Source organism: Mchenga conophoros, linkage group LG9 (genome assembly GCF_057382185.1).
Source record: "Mchenga conophoros isolate Kocher_MC1m ecotype Shallow Benthic linkage group LG9, M_conophoros_male_GT1.1, whole genome shotgun sequence".
Classification (NCBI taxonomy): Eukaryota; Metazoa; Chordata; class Actinopteri; order Cichliformes; family Cichlidae; genus Mchenga; species Mchenga conophoros.
Window position 1 is genome coordinate 32,665,245 of NC_140534.1, and position 11,818 is coordinate 32,677,062.

At 43.7% G+C, this 11,818-nt stretch overlaps 1 protein-coding gene across 4 annotated transcripts; it reads left to right on the forward strand.

The window, feature by feature from the left end:
- Positions 1-278: 278 nt before the first annotated feature.
- Positions 279-5,422, forward strand: LOC146567670 (uncharacterized). Of its 4 annotated transcripts, XM_085287599.1 has the most exons (4): positions 279-419; positions 633-818; positions 2,260-2,319; positions 2,393-5,422. In XM_085287599.1, the coding sequence occupies exon 4, from the start codon at positions 2,428-2,430 to the stop codon at positions 4,468-4,470; it is 2,043 nt and encodes a 680-aa protein (XP_085143725.1). In that variant the 5' UTR covers positions 279-419; positions 633-818; positions 2,260-2,319; positions 2,393-2,427; the 3' UTR covers positions 4,471-5,422. The 4 variants fall into 4 exon arrangements, with proteins under 4 accessions (XP_085143725.1, XP_085143722.1, XP_085143724.1 ...); XM_085287596.1 differs by lacking the exon at positions 2,260-2,319; XM_085287598.1 differs by lacking the exon at positions 2,260-2,319 and having other exon boundaries at positions 297-481.
- The last annotated feature ends 6,396 nt before the right edge of the window (positions 5,423-11,818 follow it).

Below are 11,818 nucleotides of genomic sequence, written 5' to 3' on the forward strand. Positions count from 1 at the left end.
AAATCTCTGCATTTCATCGCCAAGCTTTTTTAGCATGGACTCTTATTTACAAACATGGTCTACACAAACACCAAAACCACAACAGATGTGTGATTAACTTGTTAATCTTAATGGTTAAATTTCATATTCACAAATCCAAATGTTTAGGAAGACATCCCTCTTTTTATGTTTTTTTTCCCACGAGCTTGTGCAATACCTTTAATATAGTGCTGTTTAATTCTATTTTGTATAATGATGTTTAAATAAAGGTTTGTAAAAAAAAAAGAAGAAGAAGAAGACAAAGAAGGAGGAGTGTGCGTACTGTGCTCTTTGCTGTGTCTTTCCGCCATTTTAAAAATGGGCACTTTTTGAAGAACCCGCATCAAAGTATTGTGGAGAAGCGTCGTGTTAAATCTAATTGATGAACGGCTTTTTGTGAGGTATGTGTTGCAGCTGCGAAGACGAACGTACGTTCTCCTGTTAGGTTACAGCTGGTAGGAAGGTGCGTTCAGTGTGTCTTTGTAATTTTAAGTTTCCATGTCAAACGAGATAAAACAGTTATTTCTGGATGCGCACTTGTTCGCTGAGTTTGGTAAAAATGTGTTTTTGTAAACCACTGACGTTTCTAAATGTAACTGCTTTTATTTCATTAGTTCTGACGAGGACAGCTGAATGATGTTGTTGGTGAGCTTGGATTAAATCATCTCTAAACAAAGAACTTGTCCTCGTGGTGACTGACTTGGGGAGTGGAGGTCAGTGAGCCCATTGTCTCTGCTGGTCCGACTCCAACTACAAAGCCGGCCCGCTCGCCCCCTCCTGAGTCTGAGAGGAGATCCAGAGTAAGTCAGTTATAACTACACTGGTTGCTTAACTTCATCATTTTCTACAGGGTCTCTCTCTCTTAGCTCACTTTGATTTGATTTCTCCCTTCTGTTTAGCCTCTCTGTCTGCCTCAGTACATTAATGTTTTATCATTTGAGATATGAAGGTGATGTCTGTGGATATTGTGGGAAATATACATGTAGCAGTATTTCAGTAAGTGTCAGTCAGTCAAGAAGCAAAAGAATATTTAAACTAAAACACACTAAAAGAAGTGTTTTGCTTGTAACTGCATAAGTTCCTGCACAGGGGCGGTTAGAACAGGATGTACTCAGGATGTGGCATACACGATCACGGGCCTCATAACGATCAACAGGAAACAGCTGGGGGTGAAAGGGTCTCGAAACGGCATTCTAAGTGTTGTAAAAAGGAACTTACTCATGCATCTTTAGCGTGTACAACCCTATAAAATAAAGAAGTTCTTGTCCTTCCTCTATGAGATCTACCAGACTACACTGAGGGTGGTATCGTGTACGTCTCCCACATATGTGCTTAATACATAATTGTTGTGTACTGGACCTGATCTGAGTATTGGTTGTTTGTTCTCAGCCCAACATAAAACAATCGGGACAAGAGGCTCAGCATGACCTCATTAAAAATCCACTTTTCTTCTTTCATATTCTTTCTGACGTCTTTTCTTGTGTAAGCTGCTAACTCTTGTGATGGAGATTTCTTTATTTTATGTGTTGATCATATGTTTTGACAAAATGACTTTAGTAGTATCTATAGTACATTTTGTGTGACTTGGTTCTACATATAGGAAAACATCAAATATGTATTTCACAGGTTATTCCACACACAGATGGGTATTGTGAGTGAGTTGGACTGACACTCCCAGGCACCATGAGACATTAGGCAGATAGTGAGACTCCTTATCTCCAGGAAGGAGGTGTTGAGATGAAATTATTTGAAGTGCCTCAATTCTATGCTGTATATTAACTAAAATGCCATATAACCGTATAGTGTAGTATTAAGTGGACATGGCCCTGAAAAATAAAGGCATTAGACTACGTGTCCTTGGGGGGTAGAAAGCTGTAGACTCTCGCCCACGCTTGCCTGTGAAAAACTAGATAACAGGGGACCATCTTCTAGTGGAGATGCATTATAACTCACCTGTGCATTAGAATAAAAGGTGTTGATTGCAGCTGACAGTGTCTGCAGACTTTGATAACTGTGACACCCTCGTGGTTAATCAGAGGGAAATCTGAGTCAGTGTGGATTTGGTTGTACAGCTCTCACACATACAACCTGAACTGCACATTGTAAGTGTGATGTTCTTCAAATTTGAACAAAGTAAAAACTAAAAAACTTTGAAGTCACACAAGCCAAAATTTTATTCACAATGTTGAACTTTTACTACTTTTATCGCCAAAATGAGCTCACTTCAAATGTTTACCACAGCATAGCGTCCCCAGGCACCTGAGACGTTTGGCAGATGGTGAAACTGTTTATCTTTGTGAGGTAAGAGGGGGCACTTGTGGATGAGCTGAAGGTATAGACCTGATGTCACTGTTTGGGTTCTTTGTCATTACAGGAGAAAGAAGTGAAAGCAGGCCCAAACCTGAGCACATGGATGACATCAACCAAAAACATCCAGCACCAGCAAGTAAAGATGAGCCAGCGGCGATCCCTGTGGAAAAGACTTTTCCTGCTATGAAGCAGCCCAGAAGACGCAAGCGCGCCAACAGGGAGGAGAGAAGCTTGAGCTGTGATCAGTGTGGAAAGGCTTTTACTCGGAGTAGCGACTTAAAAACACATCAGCTCATCCACAGTGGAGAGAAACCATTCAGCTGCGATCTGTGTGAGAAGACCTTTACTAAGAGATGGAACTTAAAAACACATCAGCTGATCCACAGTGGAGAGAAACCATTCAGCTGCGATCTGTGTGAGAAGACCTTTGCTCTGAGATGGAGCTTAAAATCACATCAGCTGATCCACAGTGAAGTTAAACCATTCAGCTGTGATCAGTGTGGGAAGACCTTTACTCAGAGATGCAGCTTAAAAACACATCAGCTAATCCACACCGGTGTGAAACCATTCAGTTGTGATCAGTGTGGAAAAACCTTTACTCTAAGATGCAGCTTAAAAAAACATCAGCTAATCCACACCGGTGTGAAACCATTCAGCTGTGATCAATGTGGAAAGACCTTTACTCAGAGTAGCAACTTAAAAAAACATCAAGTCGTCCACACGAAATTTAAAGCTTTCAACTGTGATCTGTGTGGGATGTCTTTTACTAGGAAAGCTTACTTTAAATCACATCAGCTGATCCACACCGGTGTGAAACCATTCAGCTGTGATCAGTGTGGAAAAACCTTTACTCAGATTTTTCACTTGAAATCACATCAGCTGATCCACACCGGTGTGAAACCATTCAGCTGTGATCAGTGTGGAAAAACCTTTACTCAGATTTTTCACTTGAAATCACATCAGCTGAGCCACACCGGTTTGAAACCATTCAGCTGTGATCAGTGTGGAAAGACCTTTACTCAGAGATCCAACTTAAAAGCACATCAGCTGATCCACACCGGTGTGAAACCATTCAGCTGCGATCTGTGTGGGATGTCTTTTACTCAGAAAGGTCACTTAAAATCACATCAGCTGATCCACACCGGTGTGAAACCATTCAGCTGTGATCAATGTGGAAAGACCTTTACTCAGAGATGCACCTTAAAACAACATCAAGTCGTCCACACGAAATTTAAAGCTTTCAACTGTGATCTGTGTGGGATGTCTTTTACTAGGAAAGCTTACTTTAAATCACATCAGCTGATCCACACCGGTGTGAAACCATTCAGCTGTGATCAGTGTGAAAAGAGCTATACTCTGAAAGGTCATTTAAAGGCACATCAGCTGATCCACACCGGTGTGAAACCATTCACCTGTGGTGAGTGCGGAAAGTCTTTTATTAAGAATTACCGCTTAAAAGCACATCAGCTCATCCACAGTGAAGTTAAACCATTCAGCTGTGATCAGTGTGGAAAGACCTTTACTCAGAAAGGTGACTTAAAGAGACATTATATGATCCATGTTGGAGGTAAATCATTTGTCTGTGATCAGTGTGGAAAGTCTTTTCAGGATAGAGATCACTTAGAGAGACATCAGGGCGTCCACAGTGAAGTTAAACCTTTCAGCTCTTATCTGTGTGGAAATTCTTTTACTGGGATTAGTAGGTTAAAAATGCATCAGCTCATCCACTCTGGAGTTAAATCATTTGTATGTGGTGACTGTGGAAAGGCTTTTACTCGTATGACTGGCTTAAAATCACATCAGCGCACCCACTCTGGAGTTAAATCATTTGTATGTGGTGACTGTGGAAAGGCTTTTACTCGTATGACTGGCTTAAAATCACATCAGCGCACCCACTCTGGAGTTAAATCATTTGTATGTGATCAGTGTGGAAAGTCTTTCATCCATTACAAAAGTCTATTGAGCCATCAAAAGACCCACAAAGTGTCCTCCTGTGAGAAAAGTGGCAGACCAATGGGACATTACCCTGACAGGGTTCATTTGAACACAGTGGGAGAAACGGGGGTTCTGAACAAAAGTTCTTCTGGATGCTGCGTCAAACTTAAAAAGCTTGAGATCAGGCTTCACAGAATTCAGCTTTAATTTCCTGAGAAAGTCAGAGCTTCACTGTCTTTGTAGATCTAGTGAAAACATGAAAGGGTGCAAAAAGAGGCACTGTGGTACTGCATGATGAAGTCAGAAGTGACAGAGAAGTATGTGAGCGTGGTTCAGGACATGTTTGTGTGGTAGCAGTGACTACCACACATACTTGGGTTGAAGGTGGGGGCAGGATTACATCAATTCTGAGCCCCTTCTTCCTTTTTCAAAGAGAGGGCAATACTCAGGAAAGGATGATGACAATAGAGCTGCAAGACAGGATGGAAAGAAAAAGAGTTTAAGAGAAGATCATGAATGTTGTGAAGTGATCGAGCCGCGATTACAAAATCTTAGCTTATGGAGTTAGTTATCCCAACACAAGTTTAGCAAGTTACACTTCACTGGCTGTGTCCACAAACAGCATGCAGAGCAAACATTACTCCCATCATCTGATCACAAGAAAAGCAAAATGTCAGAAGAGTTCACCTTCTGGGTCAAACTGTCAGACCTGTTACTGTTTATTTGGCTGTTCATTGTGAGGTAATTATCAGTGTCAGTGCTGCGCCACTTCTGTTGTAACTCACAGGAAATGTGTTTTAAATGGGCTCTATTGTCTTACAATATTGTGTGAGTCTGTTTTGCTCCAGAAGGACACAACCATTCCTGCAATTTTTAATGTTACAGTAAAAAAAAGTAAATTCATAAATTTGTGTCATTTTAAACAGGCAGTATGTGGAAAATTACACGTGGGTAAGAATATATTTAATGTTTTCAGTGGTCTGTTTTCTTACAGGATGTGAGTGTGTTTTGCTCCATGAAGACACAAACCTTCATTTTTTGTTATGTTGCAGTAAAAATATTTTTATTGTAAGTCATATATTTTCGTCATTTTATCCAGGCAGTATGTAAAAGATTAACTGAATCCTATGAAAAATAAAATGTAGAAAGATGTGACGTATCTTTCAGGTTTTTTTTTCTGAATAATTACACACTGCTTAAAATTAATTGCAGTATAATTATTTGTTTATTTCTTCCTCTGTAAGAAACTGACTTGCTGTCCCTTTGTTCCCGTGTACCTAAGTAATTGTGGGTAATATCTAGATGCACGCTCAATCATCCAGGTAAGGAAATCCCAGAAGTTGATTCTGTTCATCTGGACGTAGCGTTTTCAGTGGGACAAACGTTTCGTAACTCATCCCAGAGACTTCTTCAGTCTCAGCTGACTGCAGGTTTCTCCAATCTTATAAACACTTGCATAATTTTTGCATAATGAATGAACAATGGGCTGTGAGGTCAGTTCCTTGATCATTAGCATGCAAAGTGTCATGAACACTGATCACTAAATCCACTATTGGAGTGTACATTGTCCGCTCCATTTCTAGCTGAATGCATCACATTTACTTCTTCACATTTTGTACCAGAAGACTTACCAGCCTTTAGAAGACAGTGGTCCCGAACCAGAAATGGTAAAGTCGCTGTGTATAAGAGCAAGGATATTATATAGGGTCTATCTGACAATATAAATGGTACTTGATTAAATATTAACAGCAGTACTAAGTAGCAGCCTGACCATTGATTCAGATTGAATACATAATTTTCTCTGGGAGCAGGCCTGTCGTCTGGAACATGCTTTATATTTACAGCATGGAGGGCATCCGGGTGGGTCTTTATAAATTGCTTGCAAGTAGTCTTAAGATGACACTTTGCAGATCCCAGTGCCAACACTTCTCATAAGCCTTCACCCTTGTGTACTTCTGCTCTGTGCTCACTTGAAAAGTTGTTTCAGATATCAGAATACTTTATTAATCCTGAAGGAAATTAGGGTTACAGCAGGCTAATGGCGCATGCGCACTTACAAAGGAACCTTCTGACCAACTTTACACAAACATCACATTGAGGAGACATGTCAGAAAGGTAGGCTGATAGGAAAAAAAAAACAACGAAAATACATAACATGAGGTAAGAGGAGGAGAAAAAAACTCCACTCAGACTGAGCTCCTAGTGGGAGAACAGTTTGATAACAGAAAAAACACCTCAGCACAAAAAGCACATGACTATCAATACACCATAGAAACACAAGACAAGCAACAGGGGAGGGTAAAGGGTAAGAGAGCCGCTGTAGACAGCGCATCCGATCCTGCAGTGTGTCTGCGCTGGTCCAGTCGACTGCCATCTTCCCCGGTAGGGCACAAGCATCGAAGGCATTTGGAAAGGGAGGGGGGATGAGTGTGTGCATATCAGTGTATGTGTGTGTGTGTGTGTGTGTCCAGAGTTCAGCTGGGACAGTGTCCTTCGCCCTGCCAGGCTAAGTAAACAGTCTTCCAGCCAACCCAGGTGGCCTTGCATGGAATGGGGGGAACAGTCTAAACGCAGTCGTTATCAGGGTGTTTTGTTCAGCTCCAGCCTTGAGGCTGCAGCTGGAGCCGAAGGGGTCTCCGCATGAAGTGATGGTGGTTTTTACTTTAGTGCGAACAACTCATATGAATTTCAAAGCTGTTCTAACAGTCCAACACTAGTCTCTCAATTTCCCGTTGGAGAGCCGTGAGCTTTCTATGATGTTATCCAAACTTACATTCTGTGATGTTGTCATTCTTGTGGTCAAAGAGCAAGTTCTGAGAACTAACGACCGCAGTGCACTTCCCCAAGATGTAATCGAATTTGCGCTCAAAGGTGTTGTTCGAGCTAGCCCCTCCAGATGTAATCCAGTTTTTCACTCAGAGATCTTATTCTGAGTATTGACGGCAGCCGTGTGTTCTCCAAGATCTTCTCCGTGCTGCACTCAATGAGCCCATTTTGAGAAACTCACGCCTCGTCCCATCATTTCAATCCCAGCGGGCAGCCTTGTGGGGGTTTGAACAGCCGGTTCCGCTTCCTTAATTCTTCGATAAGCCAGCTCCGATCAGCAAGAACCCTGTTATCATGGTTCCAAATAGGTAGATATCTTCAGCAGTCAGGCTCACTCGAGCCCGGACTTCTCGTTGAGAAGGGGTGTCAATTGCATTCAGAGACCAGTTGATCAAATCCATAATTCATCTTTTAGGTTTTAGAGAACAGACTGTGAGAGAGTGTTCCAAGGAAAAGTAAGTAAAAACACAAGAGAAGACAAGGACATAAGAAGCTAAGCAGGGAAGATAAGGGCAGGAGAGGAGAAAAGTGCGACCGCCTTCGCTGAGAGCCAAAAGAGAGAGAAAAAAAAGCTAGTGGTCAGTCTTGGAGCAGTACAGTACAACAAAACAAACAAACAAAAAATATGCCTAGCGGACATAAGCCCAAAGATCCTGACTTTCTCTACATTTTTTAGGGCAGCATTCCCCAACCTTTTTTGCACCAGGGACAACTCAGACAATATTTTCAGGGACCGGCCTTTAAGATAAATACAACAAAATAAAACGATACAAAGACGAAAACTGTGGTATTTTGTAAATATAATAATAAACGCGAATTCAGCTGTGTAATTGTGTAACTTTATTAGCAGCGTCCTCCTGAAATGCGCCAACAACATTGAGAGTAACATCCTCCTCTCTGCTTCTTTATGCTCTCTGATCGCTATGTTAATGCTTAAATAGTTCTTTCAAAATAAGACACATGACTACAACATGGGAAAAGACCCAGGGAAACAGACTTAACGATAAAAACCCTGAAAACCATACACTTCACACCAGAGCCTTTTCTCTGAGTCTCACTTTATAAGCTAATTGTTCTAACAATAGCTTCCTCAAAAGTGCAAGTTTAGATGAAAGAACTTTGTGGTTGAATGTTTTTAACATTCAAACATATAGTTTTGTATGTTTGAATGTTAAAAACAGCATCAACACAGCCACTTTATCCAGTAAACTTTAAAATTGAAGTTCATTGAAGTCTCCCAGCAGGACAACAGAGTCTCCACAGAGCACCTTCCAGCACCCCACCCAGGGACTCTAAGAAGGCTGGGTACTCTGAACTACCACTCGGCGCACAAGCGCAGATGACAGTCAGGACCCGATCCCCAACCCTAAGGCGCAGAGAACAAACCCTCTCATCCACCGGGAAGAACCCCAACGTACAGGCAGCAAGCCAAGGGGATATTAGAATACCCACTCCAGCCCGCTGCCTTTCACCAGGGGCTACTTCAGACTGAGACAGAGTCCAGCCCCTCTCCAGGAGACTGGTTCTAGAGCCCAAGCCATCCGTAGAGGTGAGAAAAACTATATCTAGCTGGTACCTCTCAACCTCATGCACTAACTCAGGCTCTTTCTCCATGTCCCAATTGCCAGTCTTAGTAGCCAGGGATCGGTCTGCCAGGGCATCCGCTCCTGGCTGCCGCCCGGCATACAATGCGCCCTACCCCTATCGTACCACCCGCGGGAGGTGCCATAGGGGTCGAGATCGCGGAAACAAGCGCCAGAAATGAGCTTCCTCCGAAGGGTGGCTTGCCTCTCCCTTAAAGATAAAGTGAGAAGTTCAGCCATCCGGGAGGGGCTCAGAGTAGACTCGCTGCTCCTCCACATCGAAAGGAGCCAGCTGAGGTGGTTCGGGCATCTGACAAGGATGCTCCTGGGCACCTCCTGGGTGAGGTGTTCCAGGCATGTCCCACCGGGAGGAGACCCCGGGGCAGACCCAGGACACGCTGGAGAGATTATCTCTCGGCTTGCCTGGGAACGTCTTGGTGTTCCCCCAGACAAGCTAAAGCAGGTGACTGGGGAGAGGAAGGTCTGGGCTTCTCTGCTTAGGCTGCTGCCACCGTGACCCGGCCCCGGATAAAGCAGAAGAAAATGGATGGAAAGCAGTTCTGTTTTTTCCCTGCATTATATACATATATACCGTATTTTCACGCCCATAAGGCGCACTTAAAAGTCTTAGATTTTCTTTAAAAAGTACGGCGCGCCCTATAGCGCAGTGCGCCCTGTGTGTTGTAAGGAGGACATAGTAGAGAACACCATGAGAACGCTAAAGGGTGAAGTGTGGGCGTTGATCGTATATACCGGACAATCGCACATACCTGTCTAAAAGGACAGGTATGTGCATTATGTGGAACATCGTTGTTTTAACAACCCTGAAAATGGCAAAGAGACACGCTTATGAAGCACAGTTTAAACTGAAGGCCATCAGCTACGCGGAGGAACATGGAAATCGAGCAGCGGCGAGAGAATTTAAGATTAACGAATCGATGGTTCGCAAATGGAGGAAGCTAGAAAACAAGCTCCGGCAGGTCAAGAAAACGCAGCTGAGTTTCCGCGGACATAAGGCGAGGTGGCCCGAGTTGGAGGAAAGACTTGAGCGTTGGATCATCGAGCAAAGAACGAGCGGGAGAGGCGTTTCGACGGTCACCATTCGGCTAAAAGCGGTTTCACTAGCTGAAGAGATGAACATTGAACATTTCCAAGGAGGTCCGTCTTGGTGCTTTCGTTTTATGAAACGGTGCCATTTTTCCATCCGGACCAGGACTACGGTAGCGCAGCAACTTCCAGCGGATTATAAGGAAAAGCTGGCCATCTTCCGCTCCTACTGCAGCAAACACATCGGCGACAAAAACATCCAGCCCAGCCACATCACTAACATGGACGAGGTCCCGCTCACTTTTGACATCCCGGTGAGTCACACTGTGGAGAAGAAGGGGACCAGCACGGTAGCGATACGCACAACGGGGTATGAAAAGTCTTCTTTCACTGTTGTGCTTGGCTGCCATGCTAATGGACAGAAACTGCCGCCTATGGTGATTTTTAAGCGAAAGACTTTGCCTAAAGAGAAGTTTCCAGCAGGAATCATCATTAAGGCAAATGAAAAGGGCTGGATGGATGAGGAAATGATGAAAAAGTGGCTGAGGGAGGTGTATGTAAGGAGACCAGGTGGTTTTTTCCACGCATCACCATCGCTCTTAATCTGTGACTCTATGCGTGCCCATCTCACAGCCGATGTGAAAAAACTAGTGAAACAAATGAACTGTGAGCTTGCTGTCATTCCGGGAGGCCTGACAAAGGAACTCCAACCGCTGTACATCGGTGTGAACCGCCCGTTCACGAGCGGCCTGGGAGCGATGGATGACCGATGGAGACCACAGTTTCACCAAGAGTGGAAGGCAGCGCCGGGCGAGTTACGCCACAATTTGCCAATGGATTGTAGATGCTTGGGCTAACATGTCTGCTGGCACTGTTGTTCGAGCTTTCACAAAAGCCGGCATCATTTCCGAGGAGCCGCACGGCACGGAAAGTGACTCTGACAGTGAAGAAAGTGAACCTGGCATGTTTGATGGAGATTTAGCGCAGCTGTTCAATTCAGACACAGAGGATGAGGACTTCGATGGGTTTGATTGATGATAAAAATGTGAGTACCAAACTTTGTTTTGCTCCTGCTTTATTTTTAAATATGCACACTTGTATGCTTGTGTGTTGTTGATGATGACGATTACTGGTAATAAAAATGTGAGTACCGAACTCAGGTTTGCTCCCGCTTTATTTTTAAATACGCACACGGTACTTGTATGCGCCCTATAATCCAGTGCGCCTTATGTGTGTGTTAAATACAGTAAGGGCACACATAACTGAGACTGCGCCTTTTAGTACAGTGCGTCTTATGGTCGTGAAAATACGGTAATAATGTAGCATATGAGGTGTTGAAATGTTCTACAAATGGAGAACTGGGCCCAATTTGATTTAGTTACTTACCTCACAGCGGCTGCAGTTGATCGCTCTCTTTCCCTACGAGAAGCCTGGGTTCGAGCCCGACTATCCTGAAGGGACATTTCCTGCCGTATACACAATAGATGGTTGGGCCAAATGCCGCGTCATGTGCCTGGTGGGACTGTCAATTGAGGACATCTGAGATATTGACCTATAAGGAACTGTTACACCACAGCCCAGGGGAAACTGGCGTGCAACACAAGGAAAAAATTTTAAAAAAGGAAAATGTCCCCACACTCCCTGCTCTCAAGGAAGACGAACCAAAAAACAACGGTCACGGAGTTTGCAACAACCAGTCAGTTTATTAAGTCCCAAAAGGTAGCGGGTGTCAGGATGAGCATGGCCAAAACAACAAACAACACTCTAGAAATGAAATGCAGCTGGTTTACCTACACGGGAAACCCCAAAAGAAAAATACAGGTTTCTTACCTGCCTCCCTAACCAAAAACAGGAGAAAAGGTTCCCAAAGAAAAATGGCTTCTCACCCCTACAGCTACCGAGTCAAAAAACAAAATTGACACAGGACACAATTATGCGACCCTCTGGTGTGGCAGACCAAAAAACACATCAGAGGTGGGCAACTCCAGGCCTCGAGGGCCGGTGTCCTGCAGGTTTTAGATGTGTCCTTGATTCAACACAGCTGATTTAAATGACTAAATTACCTCCTCAACATGTCTTGAGGTTCTCCAGAGGCCTGG